Below are 26,945 nucleotides of genomic sequence, written 5' to 3'. Positions count from 1 at the left end.
TAAAAAAAGCTACAAAGTCAATCCATACTCTGAAGCTGTTTTATGCAGTATAATAACTTTTCATTTTCTAGCTTCAGTGAATAAAACCATCAAAGAAGTTTCCTCATATATTACTCATATATAATGTTCAAACTGTGTTTTGGTTAAAATCCTTGCATACACCTCTTTTGTTTTGTATGCCTTGAATCAGAGCCGGTTCGTTAGCTGTGTGTTGTTAGCAGCTCTCTCCCATGTGTGCGGATGTGTGACTGAGAGGCTGGTGTTAAGAGTGTGCAAAGCCTTAGTTTAGCAGTTGTATATTTGGAAACAAGCAGTATTGATATCTGTGAATGGAGAAAATGTCACTGAAGCTAGTTTAACTGATTATCTGAAGAATGTGATGCCAAAGCAGAATGCTGTTAATGTGAGAGTCACTGAAAATACTTGCACTTAACACTGGATAACAAAAATAAATTGGTCCTAACTAGCGACACATTTTTTTTTCTTTTACAAAAATGGTGGCTGTATTATTTCAGCTCACCCGACATTTTTTATCTGAGCAGTTAGACGTTACTATTGAGGCTTTTATTTTGCTACAGGTGCTTTATTGTGCAAGTGTTTTTATCTATGCTCCTGAAAAGATCTGCTGTTTTTGTATCTGTCATCACCACTCCATCGTAACCACTGGTTTGTCCCAGTTGGTCACCATGGATGGCCTTCATGTGTCTTTTAGTGGCTGGATTCTATAGAAGAAGTCTGGTCACGTTTGTGCTTGTCTGTGTCTCTCACGGTCTTTCATGTTGAGCATAAAACAACATCTATTCTTTCCTCATATTCCTCTTTCTCAAAATGTCTCTCTCTTCACTCTCACTCACTCTCTTGCTCTACTGGCCGTCCATCACTTTCTCCAAACAAACACAAATGTGTCTTTTTCTTTTCTCCTTTCTATAGTAAATTGTAAACTTGGAAATGATAAAGCAGCAAGACATCTCTTTCTTTGCACAGACAAATCAAAAATAACATTAGCATTTTTTTTCATTAAGCTAGATTTATTTGACTCATTTGGTTGGCACCAAAATATACTTAATCGCTGTCAGCAAAAAGCAGATAAAGAGGGAAGTACTGTTGAAAGGAGACAAAGAAAAAAATAAAAGGGAAAGGGCCATGGTTGTGACCCTTCCGTCATGTGCTGTTCCAGTGTCAGTCACTAAGTGATCATCCCAGGCCTTCATGTGATTCTCCTCGCATCTCTCTTATCCCCTTCCTAGTGTCTGGTTAGGTTGACCGTGATCACCCAAAAGCAGATCTTCTCCTCTGAAAATAAGGTTACTCATTTCTCCTCCTGTGGAATGTGTAATGCCCCTGCACGGATATCTTCTCTCTCTCACATTATTTTGCTTGTCACTACTACTTGTCTCCTACTCTTCCAAGACTTGAATAAAATGCATAACAGTGTCACAGAATGTTGTGGACCAGTTTTTTGATACACTGCTTAGCTCTGGCTTGAGCATGACTGAATGTGCGTGCATCTATCTTGGCATCAGTGAGTGTTCTCGTAACCAAAACAAGATATGATGAAGCTAATCACAAAGTTAACATTCATCCAGACCCAGCAACTAAATGTTCCATTATGCTAAGCTAAACATTGACACTTGAGTCTGCAGCAGTTCCCTTAAAGCAAACCATGCATAGTGACTTACTTCCCTCGTGCCCTTCCTCTCCAAAATGACACGCCCACCACAGGCATCAACATTCACAAAACTGATCCCTCAGCTGCTGTATATAATAAGAGTAAAGCCAAATTGTGACAGCAGTAAAAATGGGGAAAACAGGGGTTGTGGCCCTATAGTTGATCATCTCTTACCTCACTTAAGCACTCTGCTGGGCAGCAGAAATGCTTGGTAGTAAGAGGGATTACTATTTCAATTAATTCTATTGGGTCATTTTATTTCCCATGTTTAAGTCCCCATTCTAGCAGTCAGCCCCTTTACCCTAATTGTTTTCCATCCATAGAGAGGGCAAAAATGTCCCATTGAGTAGAAAAAAAGTTATTTTATTAACTAAATGTTGATGCCAGTCCTGGGAGTGGTCCATCACAGCGCTGTTTTTTTGTCTTCAGATCCACTGCCTTGTTTCTAACTTGTGTCACTGTCACCTGTTCTAGGCCTTGGCCAGCATGAGTTTGAACACCCAACCCATCCTGAACCTGGAGAAGTTCCAGGAAGGTCACGAGATGCCCCTGCTCCCTCCTGGACGAGATAAAGCCTCGCCGTCCTCCACAGAGTTCAACCCTCTAATTTACGGCAATGACGTTGATTCTGTGGATGTAGCCACCAGGCAAGCCATATGAATGTCTCTTTCCATGGTCTATTTGCCATGTTTCTCTCTGTCTATTTGAGGTGTGAGGAACTCTGAAAAGGGAAAAAAAAATGACTGAAGAATTATATTTAGAGATACAATTATATGGAATTTCAGGGCTGATAACCATTAATGCAAAGAGCATAATAAATATGTATTTTTAAAAATGACAAGTTTATTTTTTCGAAAAAGGCCAATATTTAGAGGCCCTTCACCATCTTTAGAAAAAAAAAATACATGAAGGTATTGTATACTTGTTTGTAACACTATAGATCATTTTTTTAATTTGTAGACTAATTACCGCCAGACCTCGCCCCTTATGGACCTTTTTCACAGCAGACATTTTGATCTTGTCATAGTAGGAAAAGCACAGCTGAAATTGATAACCTTAACGATGGCTCAATTCCATCAAGTGTCCCAGTAAGTTATTTCAGACTACGATTACACGTGGCCGGCTACAACGGACATTTAGAACCTCTATGTTTTCAGAAAAGTGTTTGTTTACATGTACCCGTGTATGCTGTCAATGCTGTCAAGAGCATGCCACACCTGTAGGTGGCAGTGTAACAAGAAGCTCAAGCCCACGTTAGCCAATCAGAATCCCGAAAATAGCAACAACAGCAACGACTCACTTCCTCTTTCTCTCTCTCGGCTGCCTAAACCTCCCTTTGTCTCAGTTTACATGCAAACGAAGTTTTCCAAAATCTCCACTTTGGCCGGAGTTTTTAGAAATAATCGTTTTCTGTGATTAAAAACGGGGTTTTCGTGTAAATGAGAGGCTAAACCGCAGGAAAATATCTGCGTCTTCCCATTGTGTAAACAGGGCTTCAGTGAGTCAGCATGCCCAATACCAGGGCCTCTCCTAAGTGGAATGCAGCCATCATTAATGGTTTTGAATACACCTGTGCTTTTCCTACTATGACATGTCAACATGTCTGCTGTGAAAAAGGTCTATTGTCAAGCATGTATAGGCTACAAAAACCATTAGAATAACTGCAAACTCTAGAACAAATTAATGTTTAAGACCTTGGACTTCACTGTTTAGAAAAGCAGCAAGCCTTTTACAATAAGCTGGCTAACAGTCCTGTGGTGTCATTCATCTTCTGCTGCTCCCTCTGCTGCTGATGTGAAGAGACACAATGCTGGACAGGTGCTGCTGGAGGAGAGGAGAAGCTAAACTTAGCACAAAAAGTATGGACATTTGTGTTTGGTAGATTTTTTTTCTGTGGTAACAATGCTTTTTGGCATTAAATCTAAAGCCTGTTTAGTTCCCTTTCAAATGGTGCCCCATTTGTAAGGAACATGCATTTGTGGGATGAGCAGCAGTGCTGAGTATGTGGGTTGCGCCCATGAAAAATTTGCCAAATCTTCTCTGCCAATGCCAAACAGCTTATTCTGCCATTGACTCGTTTGGTGGATTGGATGAAGTTTGAAGAAACAAGACATATTGGCAATTGAACAATTTATTCATTTCACAAACAGGAGCCTCAGTAGCGTGTGGAAGAACCATACACAGCCACAACAGCCTGGCACCTCCTCCTCATGCTGGTCACCAGCCTGGTCACACACTGCTGTGGGATGGTATCCCATTCTTCAACCAGCATTTGTCGCAAGTCAGCCAACGTGGTTGTGTTGGTCACTCTGGCACAAGCAGCACGCCCAAGCTGATCCCACAAGTGTTCAATGGGGTTGAGGTCAGGACTGTTGGTTGAAGAATGGGATGCCATCCCACAGCAGTGTGTGACCAGGCTGGTGACCAGCATGAGGAGGAGGTGCCAGGCTGTTGTGGCTGTGTATGGTTCTTCCACGTGCCACTGAGGCTCCTGTTTGTGAAATGAATACATTGTTAAATTGCCAATATGTCTTGTTTCTTCAAACTTCAATCATCCAATCCACCAAACACCAAACGAGTCAATGGCAGAATAAGCTATTTGGCATTGGCTGAGAAGATTTGGCAAATTTTTCATGGGCGCAACCCACATACTCAGCGCTGCTGTTCATCCCACAAATGCATGTTCTTACAAATGGGACACCATTTGAAAGGGAACTAAACAGGCTTTCCAACGGTATAAGATTTATTGCCAAAAAACATTGTTACCACAGAGAAATGATCTACCAAACACAAATTTCCTTACTTTTTGTGCTAAGTTTAATTGGTCTCAGCCTCAACATCTACAAGAATTCAACACATTTTAAGATGCATAACTAATTAGGCTATACTGTTGCATACAATTAGCGTTGGTGTTTAGATTGTTCATAACAACTTGCTATTAGCATAACAAACTCTCTGTATGGCTGTGTAAAACACACCGGTCTGGTGCATGAACTTGCATTGCGGGAGAAGACGCTGCATTTCTGCAAGTTTATGTTCTGCGAGGCTATGTTCAAGCTTTTCAACAGGTGTTTTATAAATAGCTCGGACTGAAATATTAAGCTAAACTAACTTTTCTTTTACAGGGTCGCCATGGTACGGTTCTTCAACTCCCCAAATGTTCTCCAGGGGTTCCAGATGCACACTCGCACCTTGCGCCTCTTCCCCCGGCCTGTGGTGGCTTTTCAGTGTACTTCTTTTCTGGCATCTCGGCCACGACGCTCTTGCTTTGCAGATAAACTTTCTCACACCCAGGCAGTGGAGTTCTATGGAGAATGGGCTCTCAATCCTACCAACCTCGCCTTTCAGAGGATACATAACAGTAAGGCTCATTTGAGATGACGGTAGTCTGTATCTTGTTCAATATGCATTCAAGTGAGTTTTATAAACGGTTTACACTGCACACCTCTGTTTCAGATGTGTTTGACCCCTCCTTAATCGGAGACAAGCCCAAGTGGTATGCTCACCAGCTACAGCCAGTGGTCTACCGAGTGTATGATGGAAGCTCCCAGCTGGTAGAAGCTATGGCTGGTCCCTTGGAGGATGAGGGCAATGAGTCTGACCCCACAGACAGGTAAAAGCGCAAGATCCTTTTCAGCATAACAATTAAATCTGTTTAGTTGAGTTTATTTTACCACTTCATAGCTAGTTTCAGGCAGCTCATAGCAATGCGTTTTATCTGTTGCAGTGGCAGTGACAGCGAGGCGTACGATGACTCCAGCTCGTCCTATTCTTCGCTTGGAGATCTTGTGAGTGAGATGATCCAAGGTGACATCCAGGGAGACACACCAAGTACGTTTTTGTTTGATACATACATACAAAGTTACGCACTGACCATATTCATACCATTTCCTCCGTTTTAATATTTGATCTGGTTTTCTTAGGCTTGGACCCGCCTACCCATGCTGCGCTGGGAGACGCTAGTGAGGTTGAGTTTCAAGAGTTCCATGACTTCAGGGAAAGTCGTGGCTCCCAGGGTCCACCGAATGGGGACGGACCTGCCGAACCCGCTGATGGACAACCGCTTCGCTCAAGCTCCAGCACAACTGCAAGCTCAAGTCCCAGCACAGTCATCCAGGGAGTCAACCAAGTGTGTGATCTGTCCAATTAGTGCAAAGCTTAAATTCACTTTAGGAAACTGTATTTTTCCTCTTCTTTCCTTTTGTAGAGACTAAGGTTGCTTTCACACCTGAGCCGTTTGGTCTGTTTTAACCGAACCCCGGAGCGTTTTGTCAGATAGTCCGGTTCGTTTGGGGGGTGTTATAAAAGCTCATTCGAACTCTGGTGCGGCCCAAACCACCAAACTCTGGTCCGCTTGAAAACGTGGGTTATCGGTTCGCTTTCAAGTGCACCAGAGTTCAGTTAGTTTAGGTGAGAACGTGATCCGTCCCAAATACAGGAAGTGCACCACAAACAGTGCATTTACTAGACTGCAATTCAACCTGGCACACAATTTACGGACTTATATTTAAGGGATGAAAACCTTCAAATCCATAACCTAATATGGCTTTACCTCGCTCGTCGTCTGTGTGACAACACATCATAATCTCCCTCTCATCAGGGCTGCCCTCTCCTTCACTCGCTGTCAGTCAGCTGCTCATGTTGTTCGCCTTCTTCTGAAATATTAAAAACACTAAAACAGAACATTTATACAGTTATACATTTGGTGTTGCTCCATTATTTCTGAGACCAGAAGTGTCGGCGAGTTTCACTCGGACATTCTGTCCATTAGACAAATGGCCGTTTTGTCTGTATGACATTTGTTTACAGTGATTGGTGCTTCTGAAAAACTGCAGTGTGAAAGCTAACCAAACTAAATGAAAAATGCAACAATGTTGCAAATTCACCACCGAATCTCACCGAGTCAAACTGTAGGTGTTGGTTTTCATGACTAGTTTGGATAGGACTTTATTTATTTAGTTATTATTAGTTTTTAGTTTTTGTAGATACAGCTTTCAACATGAGCTGTACATTTTTCAAGAGTGAATATGGCCAAACTAGTGTAATGCAGAATTCATCTTATCTGTATTAAAATAAAGGATATTTAATAGTCCATAATTCATTAATCTGTCTGCTCATTTTTCCAGGAGCAGGGGGAAGCACCTGACCTCAGTGCATCGGCAGGGGCCGCTTTACAGAACCCTGTCTCCGCGTTGGGCAGTCAGCCATTCCTCAGACCTCCAGCTGATGCTGGCCTGGCCGACCAAGCCAACAAAAAGCAAGAGTATGACAACCCATACTTTGAGCCTCAGTATGGCTTTCCCTCAGAGGATGACCCTGATGCAGAAGAGCACGTGGAGTCATACACCCCTCGATTCAACCAGAACCTCAATGGCAACAAGTGTGTTCAACTTGTTCATCACTTGAATGAATGCATTATCATCATTCAAATGGGCTCTCTGACCAACCATGCAATGTTCTCTATCAAAACCCAGCATGTCAAATTACTCTCTCCATTCATGGTGGTCTTGAATCTGTGGTGGTGTGATGTTGTGATATGGTGTGAATGTTCGAGAGTTTCCCATATTGTATGTATATGTCTCTGTGTCTATGACGCACTGTAATATCTTTTGGTCATTTTATTTAGGGCACAGCGTCCTTTACGTCCCAGTAGCCTGAGGCTCCCAGGAGAGTCTGATGGGGAGGGAGACTCCCGCAACAGCTCGCCAAACTCCACCATTTCCAACAGCAGCAATGATGGATTTGGAGGACTCATGTCCTTTGCCAGTAAGAACATTTGAATTTCATTTGGTTTCCTTTCAGCTACAGTAAGTCAAGCTTGTAAAACATGGAACGTGGGCTGATTTCTGTTGGCGATGATGAATTGAAGCACCAAAACCAGTAGCACTTGTCAAACCCAGTTCACCCATTCTTGACGACTTAACACCCAGCTTAAGCTTGAACACGCCCCCTCACAAATTCACAAATGCATTCAAATCCAGAGTGCACAGTGGGTGTAGTTGCCTACATGAAAGTGAACATGATGTTGCCTTGTCATGCAATTTTCTCTCTGCTTCTGACAACACGCTCCCCGCTCTTATAGCTTTGTTTATGACCTGTTTACGGCCGTTGCTGGCTGCTGTTTTTTCACCAAAAAAAAGCTCTAAAAAATAACCAGTGTATGCTACATGCTCAGCACCAAACGGCTGAAAACAAAGTTAGCATCTAGCTAGTGAACATACTGGAGCATTTAGCAGCTAAAGAGCCAGATATTTCCCTCGGGTTGGTGGAGGCCCCAAAAAGAGCTGCACTTAAGTTCATTAAAGGAACACGCCGACTTATTGGGACTTTAGCTTGTTCACCGTATCCCCCAGAGTTAGATAAGTCCATACATACCCTTCTCATTTCCGTGCGTGTCGTAACTCTGTCTGACGCCCCCACCGCTAGACTAGCTTAGCACAGATCCTGGAGGTAACCGGCTCCATCTAGCCTACTGCTCCCAATAAGTGACAAAATAACGCCAACATTTTCCTATTTACGTGTTGTGATTTGTATAGTCAACAAATACAAATAACAAGGTCACATGAGACACAGCCATCTTCTAACCGTATACATACTGGGAACTATATTCTCAGAAGGCAAAGCACTGCAACTTCTGCTACTTGGGCGGAGTGATTTGCTCGCAGCACATAAGAAGCCCCGTGGTGAGGATCAGAGAGTAACAACGGTGCTTTTCAGGTGTTGCGCTAATCACTCCGCCCAAGTAGCAGTGCTTTGCCTTCTGATAATATAGTTCCCAGTATGTATACGGTTAGAAGATGGCTGTGTCTCATGTGACCTTGTTATTTGTACATGCTGTGACTATACAAATCACATCATGTAAATAGGAAAATGTTTACGTTATTTTGTCACTTATTGGGAGCAGTAGGCTAGATGGAGTCGGTTACCTCCAGGATCTGTGCTAAGCTAGTCTAGCGGTGGGTGCGCCAGACAGAGTTACGACACGCATGGAGATGAGAAGGGTATGTATGGACTTATCTAACTCTGGGGGATACGGTGAATAAGCTAAAGTCCCAACAAGTTGGTGTGTTCCTTTAAGTGACCAGAACATGAATTCAAATGAATGCTAAAGTGGTTCTTAGAAGGTGGTATGTTAGTGTTCAGAGCTTGTTTCCACCGCCCCCAAATGAACAAAAAAATAAGCTGTGTCAGGTTTAAGAGATGGGTTACATTAGTAGGTTTTGTTTTACATCAAGTCTTCTAGTATGACGACGAGTGGCCATTTACATATTCACTATTGGTTAATTTAACGATTTATTTTTCTACAGCTAGGTCAGTTGGCTCTTGTTAACAAAGGCTGATTAATCACCGTTTAGCTGAGAGTAAACATCTGCTTCTTCAATATTTATGTGGAGCGTGAATCATGTTAATTATAATACCCTTGGTTTTGCAAGATCATTTAAATTCTATTCCTGTTTTGTGGTTACAGGCAATCTTTACAAGAACCACGGCACCAGTTTTAGTCTGTCAAATCTTGCTCTTCCCAACAAGGCAGCGAGGGAGAAAACGCCTTTCCCCAGTCTAAAAGGTAGGGAAACACAGCGAACTTGACCACTTCAAAGTTCTCATGAAATTGATGTTTATGTCATCATATTGTCTGTTCTAGTTATTCAGTGTGGTCTCAAGGCTAATAAAAAAACATGATATGATAAAATGTTTTGTCCAGGGCATACAGGTACACTAGGGAGAGTTGACAAAGTTAAAGGATAAAAGTCAATAACAAAGGATTTATTGTCATTATCGTCAACATACTGTATGTGTTTTTCTGACCCACTCGTTTAATATTTTTTTTCATCACTGGCTTTATGTTAGCAGTCAGGTACCTGTGTATTAAGATATTTCTTATTGCTATTTTATCAGACTAATTTAGATTGCACTCAAATACTATGATTTGAATCCTCTCATTTAATATACTTCTATACAATTCAAATAATAAACAAATCCTAGATACATACATGGCCAGCATTGCTTACCTACTAAAAAAGTAAACCATAACTAATGTACACACAGAAAAGCATTTGATAAGTATTTTTTTTTATTTTAGTATTCTTATTTAATTAATATATTGTCTGTCCTCTGTCTTTTTTGTTTCCATTTTTGTTTCTAAATTACTTTTTTGGGTAAAAGAATATTTCAATTTTGATATTGAGGACGAAATGGAGCAAGCAGGTTTGCAGATCTGTTTTTATAGCCTGACTTTCTTCCCAACGGATATGGCACTATTTTATAGGAGAATATTGAGGATGTATCAAAGAAAGTTTTTCTCTCTTAACAGGAAAATCCACTCAAAAACAGACTTGTTGTTGCCATGTTCTTGGACAGTTTGTTCTTGTTTTCTTGTGGGTGTTTTTTCTCATTGATTAGCCTTTTTTATTTAAATTTTTTTAATTATTTTAAACCTTTTCTACTATACCGTTATCTGATAGTGTAGAATGTGTTCAGATTAAGCATTTTTTCGAGTAGTAGCATTTGGAAGTAGATACACATGGCAAGGCAGGTCTCAGTGTTTTTTCCACGCAAACAGAGAAAGAGGAAGCAATCCAAAACAACTGTACAGATGTCAGATTGACTGCAGTTAACGCATTAATGAAAACCTAAACATAACAAAATGAATCCAATCGCTGTCCCAGCTGATGCTCAAATTCAGCTATTAATGAAAGTCTTAACTGTTTCAGGGACTAAAATTGCCCTTTGAAATAGAGTTATTAAACTGGCTAAAATATATATATATATAGTATTTTTTAGTGTAAGAGGCTAATATAAATTCTGTTCAGGCTGGATTTTCACTTTGACTGAGAGAAAAAAACAGCATGGTAGAAGCATGGGAATCTAACTCAATAGCTCCACTCCATGTGGAATAGCTGCCATAGAAAATGTTCTGTTCCTTTTTGATTATAATGTGTTTTGTCTTTGTCGTTCAGATGACCCCGACAGCCCGGGTATGTTATGTCTGGTGTGATAGTTTGTATTAGCCCCCTGACTAGGCATTTCTCTATTCTTGAAGTGACATATACCTATCTTACACCCGCTTCTCAGCATTGGACTAAGATAGAAGATACACCTTTAATGTCCATGTATATCTATGCCTTTCCCTCTGTTCCTTTGCCATTCTGCTGTGTGACTGGTGGGAGTCCTTTTGATGCGCTGTGATGCACACATTAATAGTCAAAAGTAGGGCTGCAACTACTGATTATTTTCATTGTCGATTAGTCGGATGATTATTTTCTTGATTAATCGATTAGTTGTTTGGTCTAAAAAATGTCAGAAAATGGTGAAACATGTCGATCAGTGTTTTCCAAAGTCCAAGATGACGTTCTCAAATGTCCTGTTTTGTCCACAACTCAAAGATTCAGTTTACTGCCATAGAAGAATGAAGAAACTAGAAAATATTTACAATTAAGAAGCTGGAATTAGAGAATTTTACTTTCTTTTTTTCATAAAAAATGACTCAAACGGATTAATCGATTATCAAAATAGTTGCCGATTAATTTAATAGTTGACAACTAATCGATTAATCTTTGCGGCTCTAGTCAAACGATTTCTTCTGTCACTGCAAGCTGTTAGTGGCATCTGCGCATCCGTACTACTACATGAAGGATGTTCAGTCCTTTTTACACTGCATTTACCTTATTAATGTTTCAGTGTCTTTGAATGACGTTCACAGAAAGATCTGTCCCCAGTGAATGGAGTTTATGTCCCACCCTGCCTCCCGACTCTCATATGTTTAATCCTTGCTTGCTTGTGTGGTGGCTCCCATTGTTGAATCTTTCCTTCCCTTTTTGAGGTCACTCACTATTTAAAAACAAACATTGATGAAGCTTTGACGATCTCAGGTTTTCTTATGAAATATTTTACTGTGTATCATGATTGTCTTTGTGTTTTTGTGCTCAAAAGAAGATTCCCGCCTTAAATCATGATCACATTCTAAAGAAACGACTCCGTCCATTGCTCTAGATTTACATTTTCATTGTTGAACTGGACTGTTCATTATTATTCACATGGTTCAGGCCACTGATGTGTATATACAACAAAGTATGAGCTATACTGTACACAGCTCCTACTTGGCTACTTATCATCTTATCGAACACTTGGGTTGACACCATCATCAGTGCATAGTCTTTTTCTCTGTTCTGTCTGCCCTTTTCTCTTTTACGTTTTTTATTTTCTTTGTTTTGGCGCCACGTTGAGTGTGCATGTCTGTTGTGTTATGGGTTGATGTTCAGACTGGTTGTGTCTGGGCCGGTGTCCCTCTCTCTGTCCAATTTTTTTCGCGGCACTAATTCTGGGTTTTGTGTGCAGTATTTGGGCTAAATTCTCTAATGGAGATAATTACAGAGGCCGGCCCGGGGAGCGGAGAAGGTGGGTTATGCCCTTTAATCAAGTGAGCTGCATGCTTCTCCAAGCCAGTCAACCACATCTCCCGGCATCCCTCTGTCTATGCTCATTTCAGTCACCGTGTGTGTCATCAAAGATCCAGTGGAGCATTGAGTCTGTTGTTTTTTCACGCCGCCATCCATAGTGACTGTTCCCCTTCCTCAGACTAACTGTTGTTTCACTCCACACTATGTTTAACTTTATTTATTGAACTAGCCTTATCACAAGAAAGTTTCAAAGGACTTACTTAAATATACCTAGATCTAACATCAGAAATCACAGGGAAACGTTAAACAATACATTATGCAACAAATAACCACAGGGAAGCAAATGAAGCAGAGATCAGGCTGCTGCAGATACAGTATAAGAATAGAATAGAAGCTAATCTACCAGCATCCATTGTTTCTCGTTGTTTTTCTTGTCCTTTATACGCTCCCACAGAGTACAAGTGGGGTTGGGGCCAATCATGCTGTAATTGTGCTTTTCACAATGAACAGTGACTACAGTAAAACTATGCAAATGTTAAACCTAACTGGTGAAAATCTTATTTCAAAATCACTTGAGCTATATTCAGGCTATTTCAGGCAAGACATTGGTTGTCTAGATGTTTGTCATGAAAACTATAACCTGATAGATACGTTATGGTTGTGCCAATTTTACAGTTGTTTAGATTGAACACTCCAGACTTCATAGATAAGGCACAATGTTTCAGAGCATTTTGTGCATCTCCTAGGAGTTTCCAGGTGGGGTTGGGGGGAACAGGCTGTCACTGTTTATCAGATCTCAAGAGGCTTTAGATAGTTGTTGGTATAATTACAACAATACTGGAACCATTTCTTCTTTTTTTTAAAAGCAATGAACGGTATAATATTTAAAAAATGGATTGAACAGTGTTCTTGATTAAAGTAAATTACATATTTTCAATTTCAAGTGTTATTTCTGTTTAGTAAAACATTTTAAATGTAAAGAAATGTCCCTTCATTTATACTGTGGGATTTGTCCCTGGAACTAAATTTTGTCCCTGGTGGTGCCATATTCATGAGGTAGTTGTACATTTTTTACATACTACTGTTAGTTGGATGGATGGATGGATGGATGGATGGATGGATGGATGGCTTACTTTATTAACCCACAGAGGGGAAACAAGTCAGATGGCTCACAACACAGACAGCAATGAAAGACATAATGCAACAACAATAACAATTAAAGCTGCACTGGCGGACGCTGCTCCTTGCGACCGTGCATTTGCACTCAGTCACTGCAAATCGTCACCAATGAAAAGGCAACTCCCTGCTGAGATCAACAATACCTCACACAAGACTCTACGTCATACAGTTCATTAGGCTAACGCATAGGGGGCAGGTCAAACCATCACCAATCAAAAAGGAACTCTCTGCTGAGTTCAACGATACCTCACACAAGACTCTACCTTAAACGGGTCAAAATCCATAAATGGGTGTGGCCTGCATACATGGGCGTGGTTAAATAATAGGGGCCAGCTCAGTATCATAAGTTGGTCATACATTCTAAGTTTCATGTAAATCGGATGATGTTTGACAAATAAGGCTGATTTCCTGTTGCCAGCGGGGGGCGCTATGACCAAAAGTCAATATTGACCTGTAGATGTCCTTGAAATTTCAAGCTGATATGACAATGTACACTGTAGTTACAGCCACTTTCTCGTTCATCGTTAAACACTGAAAATGGCCGCCACGCCACGCCCACACCGTTTGACGAAAAGTTTTTCTTTTAATAACTTTTCATCTTTAATGTGTTAGGATGGTACAGACCAAATTTGAAGTCCATCGGATGAAATCTCTAGGAGGAGTTTGTTTGTTGTCTAGCACCTTAACTTTAAGGCCTACTTCCTGTTGCGCTATGACTTTGAGCCAATATCGGCCTGTAGATGTCGTCATGGTTGGACTCTTATGAATCCTGAAAAGTTTCGAGCCAATTGGACAATGTAGACTTGAGTTACACCCACTTCCTGTTTCGATGGCGAAACGCACAAAATGGCCGCCCCGCCACGGCCATGCCCTATGACAAAAAGTTTTTCTTTTAACAACTTTTCATCTTCAACATCTTAAGATGGCACAGACCAAATTTGAAGTTAATCGGATGAAATTTCTAGGAGGAGTTCGTTAAAGTACAACATGTGGAAATGGACAAAATCGCACTAATTTCGAACATTCAATTCAAAATGTCCGACTTCCTGTTGGGTTTAGGGTATGGCTCCAATGAGCTTTTTTGTATGTCTTGACATTCTACATATGTCTACCAATTTTCGTTGCAGGGGCTAAATTTTTTTAACTTTGTAGGGGGTGCTGGCGAGCCATTTTTGTGCGCCTATTCCCGAAACACTTAAAATACGTAAATTTTCACCAGGATTGATGCAACCGCCTATTTTGGTGAGTTTTTGAGTATGGTAAGCCCCTCAAAAAGGCAATTCATTTGCCGTGATTCCTTCAGTTTCAATAGGGCCTTCGCCGCTGTCGGCCCTCGGGCCCTAATAATTAAATTTTTTTTGTTTGATACTTTATTAATTACAAATTACAAATGTTTTCACTATGTTGTTAGAATACACATTAACACACACATTTCAGGCCTGAAATACACACGCATGCTCAATACCTATACGTGCACTAATAGAGAGATGTCAGAGTGAGGGGGCTGCAGCTGTTGATGGACAGGCGCCCCAACTGCTCGGGGTTCGGTGCCTTGCTCAAGAGCACCGAACACAGTCACATATTCCAAGATGACATTACTGTAGCTCAGGAGCTCGCCTAGCCACTAAATTTAAGAACAGAATATTAATGCAATCAATCAATTGACCCCCCAAAACAGGATCTCCTTGTTGGAAGTAATAAAACCTTTCAAAAGTTTCAGAGCCGTGGGCTAAATCGTCCAATGGCGCATCTTGGCATCCTAAACTAGTCACTCTGTGGCTATTCATATCAAACACCCTTCTGTACAAACAAACTAAACATTGAGTTCTCCAGTCCTCGTCTGTTATGGCAGCACACCAGTTTGTTAATTTTTTTTTTTTAAATCGGGCCATCTGCAGCGATGCCATTGTCTTATAATGAATGCTGACAATCCCATCATAAAATCAATTCATAAAGAAGGCCATCGTCGGTAGAAAAACTACCTGTAGCTCACATTATAACACTTCATTTACTGAGGCTGTCTCCCTAAAGGCTTTTCAGGTTTTTCTTTCTTTGTACGTGCAGGCCAATTAGGTTTGTGTTTCAGTGTAAATGGTTTCCTATCCATCAAGTTGACCAAAAATGTTTCAGTTGTGTCAGCATGCTCTACAGAATGTGTGCAGAGGTGACGATACTCAATAACAGAAATGTGTAGGTTTTACCCCAGAAGAGACCTTAAATATGGGTGGACCATCCAAACAGGTATTTGGTGTCACAGACAATACTAGATGAAGGGGATGGGATCAAAAAATTCTGCTACATGTGCAGTAATGTTCCCCAAATCCCCCTAGATGATTGATGATAAGTGATATTTCTTTTTAAAGTATTTTATCATCAATCATATTTCTGACTGTGAATGTGTAGTCAGACACTTGGGCGCTTTGTATGCTGGTGGGATAACTTTGTTTGCAAGCAGACTTGTGTGGTTGCATTTAAGTGTTTGCTGGCCCAGACTTGGAATTCAGGACGGCTTCATTGCGATCTCTCCATTGTTACTCAGGTCAACAAACAATTTGACCCCTAAGCTGCAGCCTCAAAGTATCCTCCATTAATAAACCGCTGGGCTCTTCTAGCCTCCGTAAAAAGATTTTGCTGAAAGCCTTCAGCAGAGGCTCCAGTGGAGCTACTACTGTTGGTTACAAACAAAACCATAACCCTCTTCCTACAGTGATGTTTATCTTACTCCTAAAATGCCTTTGGATTTTAAAGTGCTATTGTAATCACTTCATGATTTATTCTCAAACAGCTATGCTTCATTGGTTTTCAAACAAAACGCAGATGCTGAAAAAGTCTGCTTGTGCAATCGAAGTACAGCAACAATAATAAACAATAGATCCCTGCTGTCACATAAAACTGACAATAAACCAGCGTGTAATGACAGATGTCAGATCAGAAAGCTTTCTGTCCTCTGCTCCTCCCCCATCCTTTCTTGCCTTTAGAAACACAATCAGCAAGTAACAAAATGGCGAAATTGTGAGCTCATCTTACTCTTATGTTTGTCTTTATATTTGTGGTCTTTGTTTAGCTCAGAACGCACTCACTAAATGCACTCATCACAGTGTAGGGCAGTAGAGCTGTGGATCACTGTACTCCGATAACCTGGATCGACTCAACCTTAAAGGAGCAGTGTGTAAGATTTAGGTGGATCTATTGGCAGAAATGGAATATATTTGTTTGTTATTAGTGTATAATCACCTGAAACTAAGAATTGTTATCGTAGAATGCTCGTACATATCTATCATACAAATCTACATAGGTCGTGAACATGTGAACCAATGCGCTGTGTCAACAAGTGCAAAGGGTAGGGCAGACACTGTACGGATACATTTCTGCCAGATTGCTTGTCCATTGACGTTCAGTCTGAAGTGGCTCACAAGGCCTGATTTATTGTTTTAAACATCAACAATCTGGCTGTCAGACGATAGGTTGGATTCCTAGCATGTCAAGAGATTTTGGTTGGCTGCCTTGCAGTTTGAGCAGTTCCACGGTCCCACGTGGCTGCCAAACTGTTACAAACTGTAGTGAGCTTGTTTTTAATATTACTGGTGTAGTATTTCTCACGTGATGTGTGATCTATCTGCAATATAATAATGTCACTGCAGAACATTCACTATATTGTCTGCATCTTCCAGCTACCTGCGGCTACATGTCTCTTTTTTCTTCTAACTATCCGTTCATAGTAGACTTGCACAAAGTAATGCTGCCTTTCTCCCTTTTTTTGTCAACATTGTTGAAGACGTGGTTGTCTTGTTTGAATAAACTTTAGGTGCTGGCTGTGCAGAAAGGCTGATTAAAACTATGGATGCGCTGAATGTTCGGCAACCGAAATTATTCAGCCGAAAATAGCAAAAAAAAAAAGCACTTTCAAATAGCAACCAGCGTAGAGTGAGAAGCGCACCCGCTTTATAAATGCAGCAAACATATCGGCAGTGTGGAAGCACTGTCAAAACTGTAAAATAAACGGCAATATTTACCGATTCCGATCCTAGGCACTTGTCTGCTCCATGCATAAGCACCGACAGCGAGAGACATTCTTTTGGCAGTCAGTTATAGACCTAATATAGGCTGTTCAAGACGAGGGGCTCAAAGGCGGCCAAATAAAAATATTTTTATTGTATTTAATATTGTGCTTTGTTGGTATGTCTGCTGGAATGTTAAAAAAAATATTCAGTGTTAAATAAATATTTTGAAATTGTAGTTGTTTTTTTCTTTGAAAAGCAAGAAAAAATAGTAAAAAGCACATTTTGACTATTTAATGTATGCAATAGTGAAAAACGTGGCAAAAGAAACGTGTTTGGTTATTTGGCCTTTTTCATTATATTCATTATGTCATTTCGGTGCATCCCTAATTAAAATGTGTCGTGTGAGTTAACATAACCTCTGCATGATTAATACAAACGCACATTGTCTGCCCAGCTTTAAATAGAATGAAAACAATTGTCATCAAGGAAATTAATTTTGTCGTGAGATGCCGCAATGTGCAACATCTTTGAGGTTATTAATAGCAGTGTGAACATTTTACATCTGTCTCTAAGGTATAAAAAAACCAAAACAGAGACCTCTACAACAAGATGTAACGCTCATTAATGAGCAGCTTCATTAAATGCTGCAGTGGTTTGGACTCAAGTCTGGGTCTGAAGTCTCAGATGCATTTGTATTAGTCAATTGAATGAGATAGACTTGCCTAAATGTTTTGAGCCTCTTCAATGAATATACTATCATATAATGCTAAAATGATTGACCCAACCCCGACAAATGGGGCACACGCAGATGCCGAGCATCCCACAGCGTTGCAGCAGTGTATTAAAATGAGTCACCTTGTGCCGTTGTAGTGTAGCTCATTTTCCTTGCCATCCACTCTTCTCTTTATTTTCTTTCATGCATGATCATCGTGATGTAGTTGTTTTACACACGATCCTCCATCTGACCTCACATCTTTATGCTGCTAATGTGTGATGCCACCACCAAGACAATCATTTAACTGTGTGTGTGTGTGTGTGTGTGTGTGTGTGTTTGATTTGTCCTTCACCTCTCTTGTTGTAATAATAGACTCTAGCAGCTCTAGTAATTTGTCTCATCAGCAGTAGATAACCTTCAGTAGATTCCAGGTGTGGTTGTCCTCCCCACACAGTGATGTAAACGACTTTCTTTTCTATTTGATGTGGTAGCCTAAAAAAAAAATATATAGTTTGAAAGTCGTTTCCTGTCCTGGCTCACAGTTCCTCGTGAGCAAGTGCCTTTGTGTGTGTCCAGCCTACTTCTACTGAGTGCTTTTCTGTCTGGTGACCTAGTAGTTTGCAGTTTTTGTTTTGTTATTTTGGTTATCTTGCTCTGTGGTGTTCAGAAACCTCATTGTTGTCGGTACTTATTCCAGGCGCTCGCGCACCTCGAGCACTGGTGGACCAGAAGTCTTCAGTAATCAAGCACAGTCCAACAGTGAAGAGAGAATCGCCCTCTCCTCAGGGCCGAGTCAACAACACGAGGTAATTCATTCTTTCAAATGCACAACTTCTGCCTTGCAACATGAAAGATAAAAGCATATTGTCATAACACATACATTTTATTATGCTAAATCTGTTGAATATGACTGAAACTGTGTTTTGATTCAGCGAGAACCAGCAGTTCTTGAAGGAAGTGGTGCAGAGTGTTCTGGATGGTCAGGGAGTCGGCTGGCTCAACATGAAAAAAGTGCGCCGCCTGTTGGAGAACGAGCAGCTTCGCGTGTTTGTGCTGAGTAAGCTGAACCGAGCCATCCAGTCGGAGGAAGACGCCAGACAGGAGATCATACGCGATGTGGTGAGACTCTTGTTTTTGCCCTTCCCGCTGTTGGCACAATGCATGATATTAACAACAAAGCCAGAGGAATAAAAGCCAGAATAATACATTTGGACCTCTGAAGTCTGCTGTAATTATTTTAGGCATTTTTATTTCTTTAGTAAAACAGTGCTTATTTGCAGATATTAGTTTTTCTCCCCTTTCAGCAAATTTGAATTAATCATATTAGGGCTGTAGTTCGTTAGTTAGTTTTATTTTATTTTTGCCTCATGCCAAACACTTTGTCCATCCCATATGGGATTATAAGAACCACAAACCTATATAACAGACATCTTCAAAATATATAATATTAGCAAACATATCGGCAGTGTGGAATATATATATATAATAGCGTTATACCGTATATAACGTATAATAGCTCAAAATATCACCACACTTTAACCGTAGCATAATGAGGGGAGATTATAAAGACGCGTTCTCGTATACAGGCGGTCGCCGTCTTGGGAGCTACTGTCTTTCTAAACTATCTTTTTAATAAACTGTCTGTACACTTACAATGTTCTCAATGCTTCGGTTAACATTTAGGGACCCTCATTATGCTACTGTTGAAGTTTGGTGATATTTTGAGCCTTTTTAGTGGTATAAAATAGCGATTTGTTTTTACTTTCCCTGTGCCGCGAATACTAGCGTTGTAAGCCAACAGCGGTCCGCGCTAGCTTGTTTCAAGCTACAAACACATTCGATTAGCATGAAAACATGTCCCAGAGAGCGACAGAGTGGGTACACATCTGTTAATAACCCCTAGGTTTGTTTTGCGCTGGAATTGTCCTTTAATTCAAGAAAATGTCATGCCAACTTTTTTTTTTTTTTTTTTTTTTTTTTTTTCCCTCATATGGCCCAACATCACAAATGTTGTTCAAATCATTATATACCTTGTTGCTGTGTTTGGTTTCCAGGAGGTGAGCAGAAAGGTATACAAAGGCATGCTGGACATCTTGAAGTGCACAGTTTCCAGTCTGGAGCATTCTTACACTAACGCAGGCCTCGGAGGAATGGCCAGTGTCTTCAGCTTATTGGAAATAGCACGCACACATTATCAAACCAAAGGTACGTTCCATACGCAGGTTAGCACAATGCATCAATTTAATGCTGGATTGTGTGATATTAGATTTTTTTTTTTTTTTTTTTTTAAACTTCTGAAAACCTGTTGTGCTGAGGAATGTGTAACAGCAGCTGGCCTGTGCTACTAACACTTTGCCTTGTGTTTATATTAAGCTTTAAGCTGCACGCTAGACGTTGATTCATTAAAACATTAACGGTAGTTTAGATCTCATCAATGTATTTTCTTCTTTGTCTAATAAGGAATGAATCCTCTCCCAGTTTAAACCTCCCCATATTTTCTTTTTCTGTAATGTTGATGAACTCTGTCTTTGGCCCCTTCATTTTGGTAACTTGGTAGACCCAGAAAAACGCAAGCGAAGCCCCACAGACAGTGCTGGCAGCCCCGGGAGTAAAGAGAGTCCTTCTGGTCGTATGGAGACTGCCAGACCTCAGGGCCTCCTGAACGTTCCTCACCTGCAGCTGCCGCACCACACAACGGGCAAAGGAGCCCGCCATTTTGATACCCGAAGTCTGAACGAGGAAAACTTTATTGCCTCGATTGGTGTGTACACCACCCCAGCCCCGGTTGCATGTGCATTGTGAGATCCCCTACCCCTGTCTCCTACAAGCTCATCAACCTGAATATCAGTCTCCCACCCCCTCCTCCAACCCTTTAAAAGAAAGATCCCTTCACTTGTCCCTGACAGATTCTTACAGGTGTTAAATATTCCATACACTTTGACCTGAAACACTGGTGATAATCACTGAAACAGGCACTGTAAAAAAAAAAAAAAAAAAAAAAAAAACAACAACAACTCCTGTCTCTTGCAATGATTTTACAAAATAAAAAAAATATTTAAAATGGAAATCTAAATTCAGAATTTGGCCCTGGTTAAATTATACGAAGACAAGTGTCTGGAATATTCCCCTGTGTGCCAGCCTGGACTGCGTGTGTTTGTCTCCCCTTCCTGAAACATCTGTGCCCCTGTTTGCCTCCCCTCTGGACTCCTGTGGTCAGCCTTTTAGCACCTTGAATGCATGTCTTTGTTTTGGTCTTCCAATACCTAAATCTGCAGTAGTGGACGAGGGAAACCAGAGGTATGCGCATCGATAGTCAAAATCGGTGCTCGTCTGTGCCTTTACTGCAGGTTTCTGCGAGGCGTGCTGTAGAAAATGGCAGCTCCCTTTGCTCTCAGCATGGAGGGTGGAAGCAACACTCCCCTGTAAACAGTCCCAGAAAAGATGCAAATTATCTATTGGTCGCCAAAGAACCAACTGACTTAGAAGACTCGATAATTTCTTAAGCACTTAAATTTCCGAGAATTACTCTGGGTCTGTATACGGGGGACACTTTCAGTCAACCACCCTGACGCCTCTCCTGCCCGCACCCCTTCTCTTCCTGTTAGAAGTTGCACCTTCAATTCTACAGTATGCTGTGAGACTTGCATCCCGGCTTCTGCAACAGCTCCATTTCACCTGCTGGCTAGTCGGCCTCTCAACCCTCATCCCATGCTCTCTTCCGAAATCAATCATCCCTCGCTTTCTCACCTTTGCTCTGGAGAGCCAGACAAATGCAGTCGATGAAATCTGTGGCCTGTGATCAGAGCCAAAGCTCATTCTGACGTCACTGTGTGGCTCTCCAGGACTTTGGGCCGGGAGCTCTGGGTGTGTTGTAATGTTACCTTAGTAGCTGTTTCACACGGTGGTTCCAACTTGACAACGAAATAACTCCTTTTTCATTTTGTCCGGATTAAAGCACAGCTACATGCAAACATTACAAAACACCTCCATTCAACAATGACAGATTCTCAAATGCTTATTTTGTTTTTTGTTTTGTTTTTGATTTTAATGCTCATCCACCATACATGCCTTTTCAACCAGCTCTCTGACTCTCTCTCTGTCTTTCTCTCCTTGCTTGCAATGCATCTTGGGTAGAATTGTGGAGCAAGCACCAGGATAAGCAAAAAGCTATGGAAAAACCACAGAGTAAGAGACTTTTCACACACCAAAAAAATAAAAGAAAAAAGATTGGGGTGTTCACCCGTTGACCTTTTCCCACCCCCTTGTTTCCACCTTTCCAAACTCACCAGTGTCTTTATACATGAATAAATAAAAGGGGAAGGAGTGCTCCTAATAAGACTGTCTGAACGGATAACGGAAACAACATAGGCACAAGAGTCTCGATGTGAAATTATAAGATCAAGATTGGATTTATTAGGTACTACAAATCCGATGTGGATCGGTAATTTCAGCTGAGAATTAGAATTATTTTTGGAGATGGAGTGGAGATACTCTGATGTTCGAGTTCTACTACTCGCATGCCACTGGATTTCTTATATGCAGCATAGTTGGTATCCTAGTGGAGTTAAATTTGCTATATAAAAACAAGGGTCACGGAATTCCTCACAGATATAGCGCTGTGAGAAATTACACCCTTGTTTTAGTTCCAAAATATATATTTTACGTTTTGTTTAATCAAGACTTAAGATGGCAGCCAGTCTTGGTAAGTTTTCTCCCTTGCACATGACAAATCTTCCAGCAGTCGTTAGTACAAGATGTGCTACTTTTACTATAATACAGTATGACCTCAGCTTTGTTAACATCATAGCTGTAGCTCACAAGGTGGGATGCAGAACATACTGTAAAAGCCAACACGTGCGTACTGGATAAAAGTATATTTTTCCCTTTTACCTGTCTACAGTTTAGGAAGGTAAATTATTTAATTCTATACAACATTTAAAATAAAATATTTTATTTTTTGGGGTCCTTGACATAAAGAAATATGGAGATTCTATGTTATAATCACTGGCTTAAGCTCAAACATAATGTCATTTTGTTTTCCAGTGTGTTTTTTTTCCCCCTTGACGCCATGCTTCAAGATGAGAAGAAATGAATACCTGCTGCCCTTTCCTACACTTTTTGAACTGTATTATTTTTTTCCAGTTTCAAGTGACTTGCTGTAAATTGTGTATTAGCAGCCAATATTCCACATTTTAAGGCTTTATTAAATGGTTTGCAAAAAGTTTAGTGTCACAAAAAAACAACAACTGAAAAACAAGGAAGCGGCAGGATCTACTTGTCACTGTCTGCATCTACCGAGGTGACAAATAATAAAGTACTAAATCGCACTTGAAACAGAAAATGTCTCCTTTACCGTCCACCAGTATGTCTGCATGCCTAACTGCCTGTGTCTGTTGGTTGTTTTTGTTGTAACTTGGAGCACATTTGCAGCATAGACTTGAGAAATTAATGTCGCACTCTTGCAGTTTTGATTTCAGTTGTAACTTTTTTTCCCAGCTTTATGGCACTCTCTGCTTGTAACTCCTCTGTCTGCTCTTTAAAAAACGTCATCTGTTACTGCTCAGTTAAGCACCAGTATTGTGTACAGAAAGTTGTGAAAACATTTTAATGAAAGGTTTCTTACCTCTTTTAGATTTGATGTATTATAGTCACCCTGTATTTTTAGCTAGAGGCAGCTTAAAGTATTTGCTCTCAAAATAATTTCACAAACATGAATAAGGTAGTGTTACACTGTTTGCTTTGCTCTGTCACGAGTGTAATGCAGTGTTTAAATGAAGGCTTTGGCACTTAAGATGGGCGTAGCGTCAGTGTTTCTGTGCTGTGGTGGCTTTGAGCGAGGCGAGAGTAAGGCAAGAAGATAATGCAGACCTAATCGTGAAAACATGCTGATAATCGTGGTCTGTCCTTCAGGGTCTGATGGAGCAAAGCAGCAGCGCCCCCAAGTGACGGATGCAGAGGAGAAGAAATCCCAGATCAGTGCTGATAGTGGCCTCAGTGTCACATCTGGATCTCAGGTGTGTTCATGCAGTATTGCTGTGTTGTCAAGTAGAGAATTAGATTAATTTATAACTATTTTTTGAGATGCTAAACAAACATAAACATAATATTACAGTCAAATACTCTCAGGGCTGCAAGCAGGGTTCAAAATTGGACCAGCCACTCGATAGATAGATAGATAGATAGATAGATAGCCTTTATTATTAGACTCATGGTCATGTGAGTGAAGCAACTTGCCACTTGCATATTTTACCAGCATTTGGCTGCTGGATATTGCTTATTTTGACCCCTGGCTGCAGGCTGCACACAGAAAAAGACATGTTTGAGACTGATCTTCAGTGTCAGTGTTTGGTTTACATGGCTACACTTTTACTTTGCCTTTCAGCCTTCCAACAGGGATCTTTCAGTCTGTGGTGTTGTTTTTTGAACTGCTAATGGTGTGAAGTACATTTTTAACGTCTACTAATTAAGTGTACCAATGAATTCCCCCCCCCCCCTTGGGTTTACAGAAGAGCGACACAGAGTCTGGAAGGAGTTCAGAGCCACCGATCCTGACAAGAAGCACCAGCCAGGACTCTGAGGCCAGCACAGTGGTAGGGCACGACCAACTCACATATTATGCATTTTATTCCCATCTATTCCAGCTACACATCACCGCAAATATGAACTGTAGATTTCAGGATGATATTTTTGGTTTAAACCTTTTTTTTCTTTTCTTGTGTCATTTCCCTTCAAAAACTGAGAATCAGTTGATTGCTAGTAGGTTATGGATTATTGCACATATTAGCATTATGTAATCCTTTAACCCCTTAAGTTTACTGACCAGACAGTGGCAGTCATTACAAACTCAGATGTGTGCAGCCAAACATTGTTTAAACCATATCATTTTATTTTAATTTTAATTTATTATTTTGAGGAATTGTGTAAGAAAACAAAGAATCCCACACACTGTCCATCACTTGCGCTCGTTTTTTTGATGATGTTTTCAGACCTTCATCAGGTAAAGTTCATTTAGACAAACAGACTTGGTAATAAAGTGATGCACAAGACATGATGGAATAGTACAACCATTGAAACATGGAGTTTTGTGTTAGAAAGTATTGTAAAAATCCTACAACTTCAATGAAAGGCAAGATCTATATATATATATATATATATATATATATAAATATAAATATAAATATAAATGTTACGTGATTAACTATGAATGCCACTTTAGCTGCTTTTATACCAAACCTTCTGCACCTAAAACATTGCTTATGTATTGTTCTTACACCTGGATCTTTATTATTTAGATAAGCAACAGCTCTGGAGAGACTCTGGGAGCTGACAGTGACCTGAGCAGCACAGCAGACAGCTTCGGTGGCAGAACTGCTGCTCATTTAGCTCAGTCCAGAGGAACTCTTTCTGACAGTGAGATTGAAACCAATCCAGCCACCAGCACTGTGTTTGTAAGTATAAAACTCACTATGAGTAGATGATACAGTTCTTGTATTAGATGATAGACAATTCAATTGTGAATGTACTCCATTTGAACTTATAAAAGCTGCACAGAAGGTGCCTGTAATTGTTGGAATTTCAGGGTTCCCCATGCGTACTAGAAAAGCTGGAAGATTGCAGACTAGTTTTCCACTCCTTCAAAACACCTGAAAATGAGAGAAATAGTTTAATGTCCTGGAAAATGAGTTTCTGTGTTTTTCTTTTGCCAAGAATGAAGCAATCCTGCAACTGTCAGCAGTTGAAGGTTTGTGGTGTATTAAAGCTTAAACGGTGGTTAACGGGTGAGAGTACCACTCCAACTTTCCTCTACATGACCTAAGAGCATCAAGTTGGACAGGAAGAAGTCTTAACACCACTTAAACAGTCCTTCTATGTGGACAACCGTCTGGTACTACTTCTCAGACAGATTGGGATAACAGTGGTGCTATGATCAAAATAGTGCAAAAACAGATGCATCAATACTCAAACTACGTACTGCAGATGTTGGCTTACAAACGTGAACCTTTCATTTTGTTTTCAATTGTCCTGTTTCCACAGGGAAAGACCCACACCCTGAAACAAACTGCAAAAGATCAAGTACCTACTATGGCAAAGGGGCCACCTGCGCAGCCCATGGAGGACGTCAGTATGAGGATTTACCTTTGCGAAGGCCTGCTGGGTATGTTCTGCTCTCGAGTTTAGACACTCGTCTTATAGTTAGGTCAAGCAGCTGACATTTGTTTCTGACGTTTCAAGAAAACGTGTCCTTCCTGTGTTCTTTAGAGCACTGCATTGCTTTACAAACATCATATTTCTTCGTCAAAGAAAATCTTTTGAACCAAACAACCTTGAATATTCAATGCTACCTCCACTAATGTAACAGAAGTGTTGCTAGATGTTGTTAATCTTTCCCTCACTATGACTGGTGCAAGCTCTCGCATTGGTTTGCCTATTAATGCAACCACTGAACTTTCACTAACCCATGACTGAGAGAAAAAAGCAGAAATCATACATGTGATTAGATGGAAGTGGTGTAATGTTCAATTTTTTATTATGAAACAGTGACTGAACATCAATAAAGGTGAAAGGTTATACCCTGATGTTAAGTAATGCGAGGGTTCAGTTTTACAAAGTGAAGAGGGAAGTGGTATTCATCGCTGTCTCAGATGTTTGGCAAACTTGATTTCAAAATATGTAATGAAATTGCATGTGTGTGTGAAACTCAATTAAAGTGACTGAAAATGAAATGGAAAAAGCATTATGGTAAGTCATGACTGCATCTGCTGCAAATAAGTATTTTTAGCAAAACCAAATTAAATTAATTTGACCCAAGTTAAACTTGTTACAGTTTTTTTTTTTTTTTTTTAAATATGTAAATACAATAATGACTTACCGTCAGCCTCATCACCACACTGTAACAAAATTATTGCTCATCGACGTCCTGCGTTAAGCTATAAACTACATTAGTGAGTAAATGAGCGTGGTATGTCTTAGTTTCTCGGATG

At 40.4% G+C, this 26,945-nt stretch overlaps 1 protein-coding gene across 37 annotated transcripts in view; it reads left to right on the top strand.

Annotated features, from left to right (window-relative positions):
- madd (MAP-kinase activating death domain) overlaps nt 1-26,945 on the top strand; it is a 59,480-nt gene that overhangs the window by 18,515 nt on the left and 14,020 nt on the right. For 8 of the 37 annotated variants that reach the window (XM_035999739.1, XM_035999747.1, XM_035999738.1 and 5 more), the window contains exons 8-27: nt 1,248-1,304; nt 2,144-2,316; nt 4,795-5,030; nt 5,126-5,282; nt 5,397-5,500; nt 5,593-5,798; nt 6,796-7,049; nt 7,296-7,435; nt 9,138-9,236; nt 9,836-9,877; nt 12,008-12,067; nt 18,662-18,770; nt 18,897-19,083; nt 20,019-20,169; nt 20,522-20,725; nt 22,099-22,149; nt 23,875-23,978; nt 24,471-24,554; nt 25,257-25,412; nt 25,999-26,119. In XM_035999739.1, the coding sequence (XP_035855632.1) occupies nt 1,248-1,304; nt 2,144-2,316; nt 4,795-5,030; nt 5,126-5,282; nt 5,397-5,500; nt 5,593-5,798; nt 6,796-7,049; nt 7,296-7,435; nt 9,138-9,236; nt 9,836-9,877; nt 12,008-12,067; nt 18,662-18,770; nt 18,897-19,083; nt 20,019-20,169; nt 20,522-20,725; nt 22,099-22,149; nt 23,875-23,978; nt 24,471-24,554; nt 25,257-25,412; nt 25,999-26,119 (2,695 nt within the window). Of the gene's footprint in view, nt 1-1,247; nt 1,305-2,143; nt 2,317-4,794; nt 5,031-5,125; nt 5,283-5,396; nt 5,501-5,592; nt 5,799-6,795; nt 7,050-7,295; nt 7,436-9,137; nt 9,237-9,835; nt 9,878-10,629; nt 10,648-12,007; nt 12,068-18,661; nt 18,771-18,896; nt 19,084-20,018; nt 20,170-20,521; nt 20,726-22,098; nt 22,150-23,874; nt 23,979-24,470; nt 24,555-25,256; nt 25,413-25,998; nt 26,120-26,945 lie in introns of all 37 variants that reach the window. The other 29 variants (XM_035999766.1, XM_035999762.1, XM_035999761.1 and 26 more) reach the window with 13 other exon arrangements.

The sequence above is a fragment of the Sander lucioperca genome, chromosome 3, assembly GCF_008315115.2.
Source record: "Sander lucioperca isolate FBNREF2018 chromosome 3, SLUC_FBN_1.2, whole genome shotgun sequence".
Classification (NCBI taxonomy): Eukaryota; Metazoa; Chordata; class Actinopteri; order Perciformes; family Percidae; genus Sander; species Sander lucioperca.
This window is presented reverse-complemented; position numbering and strand designations above follow the sequence as displayed.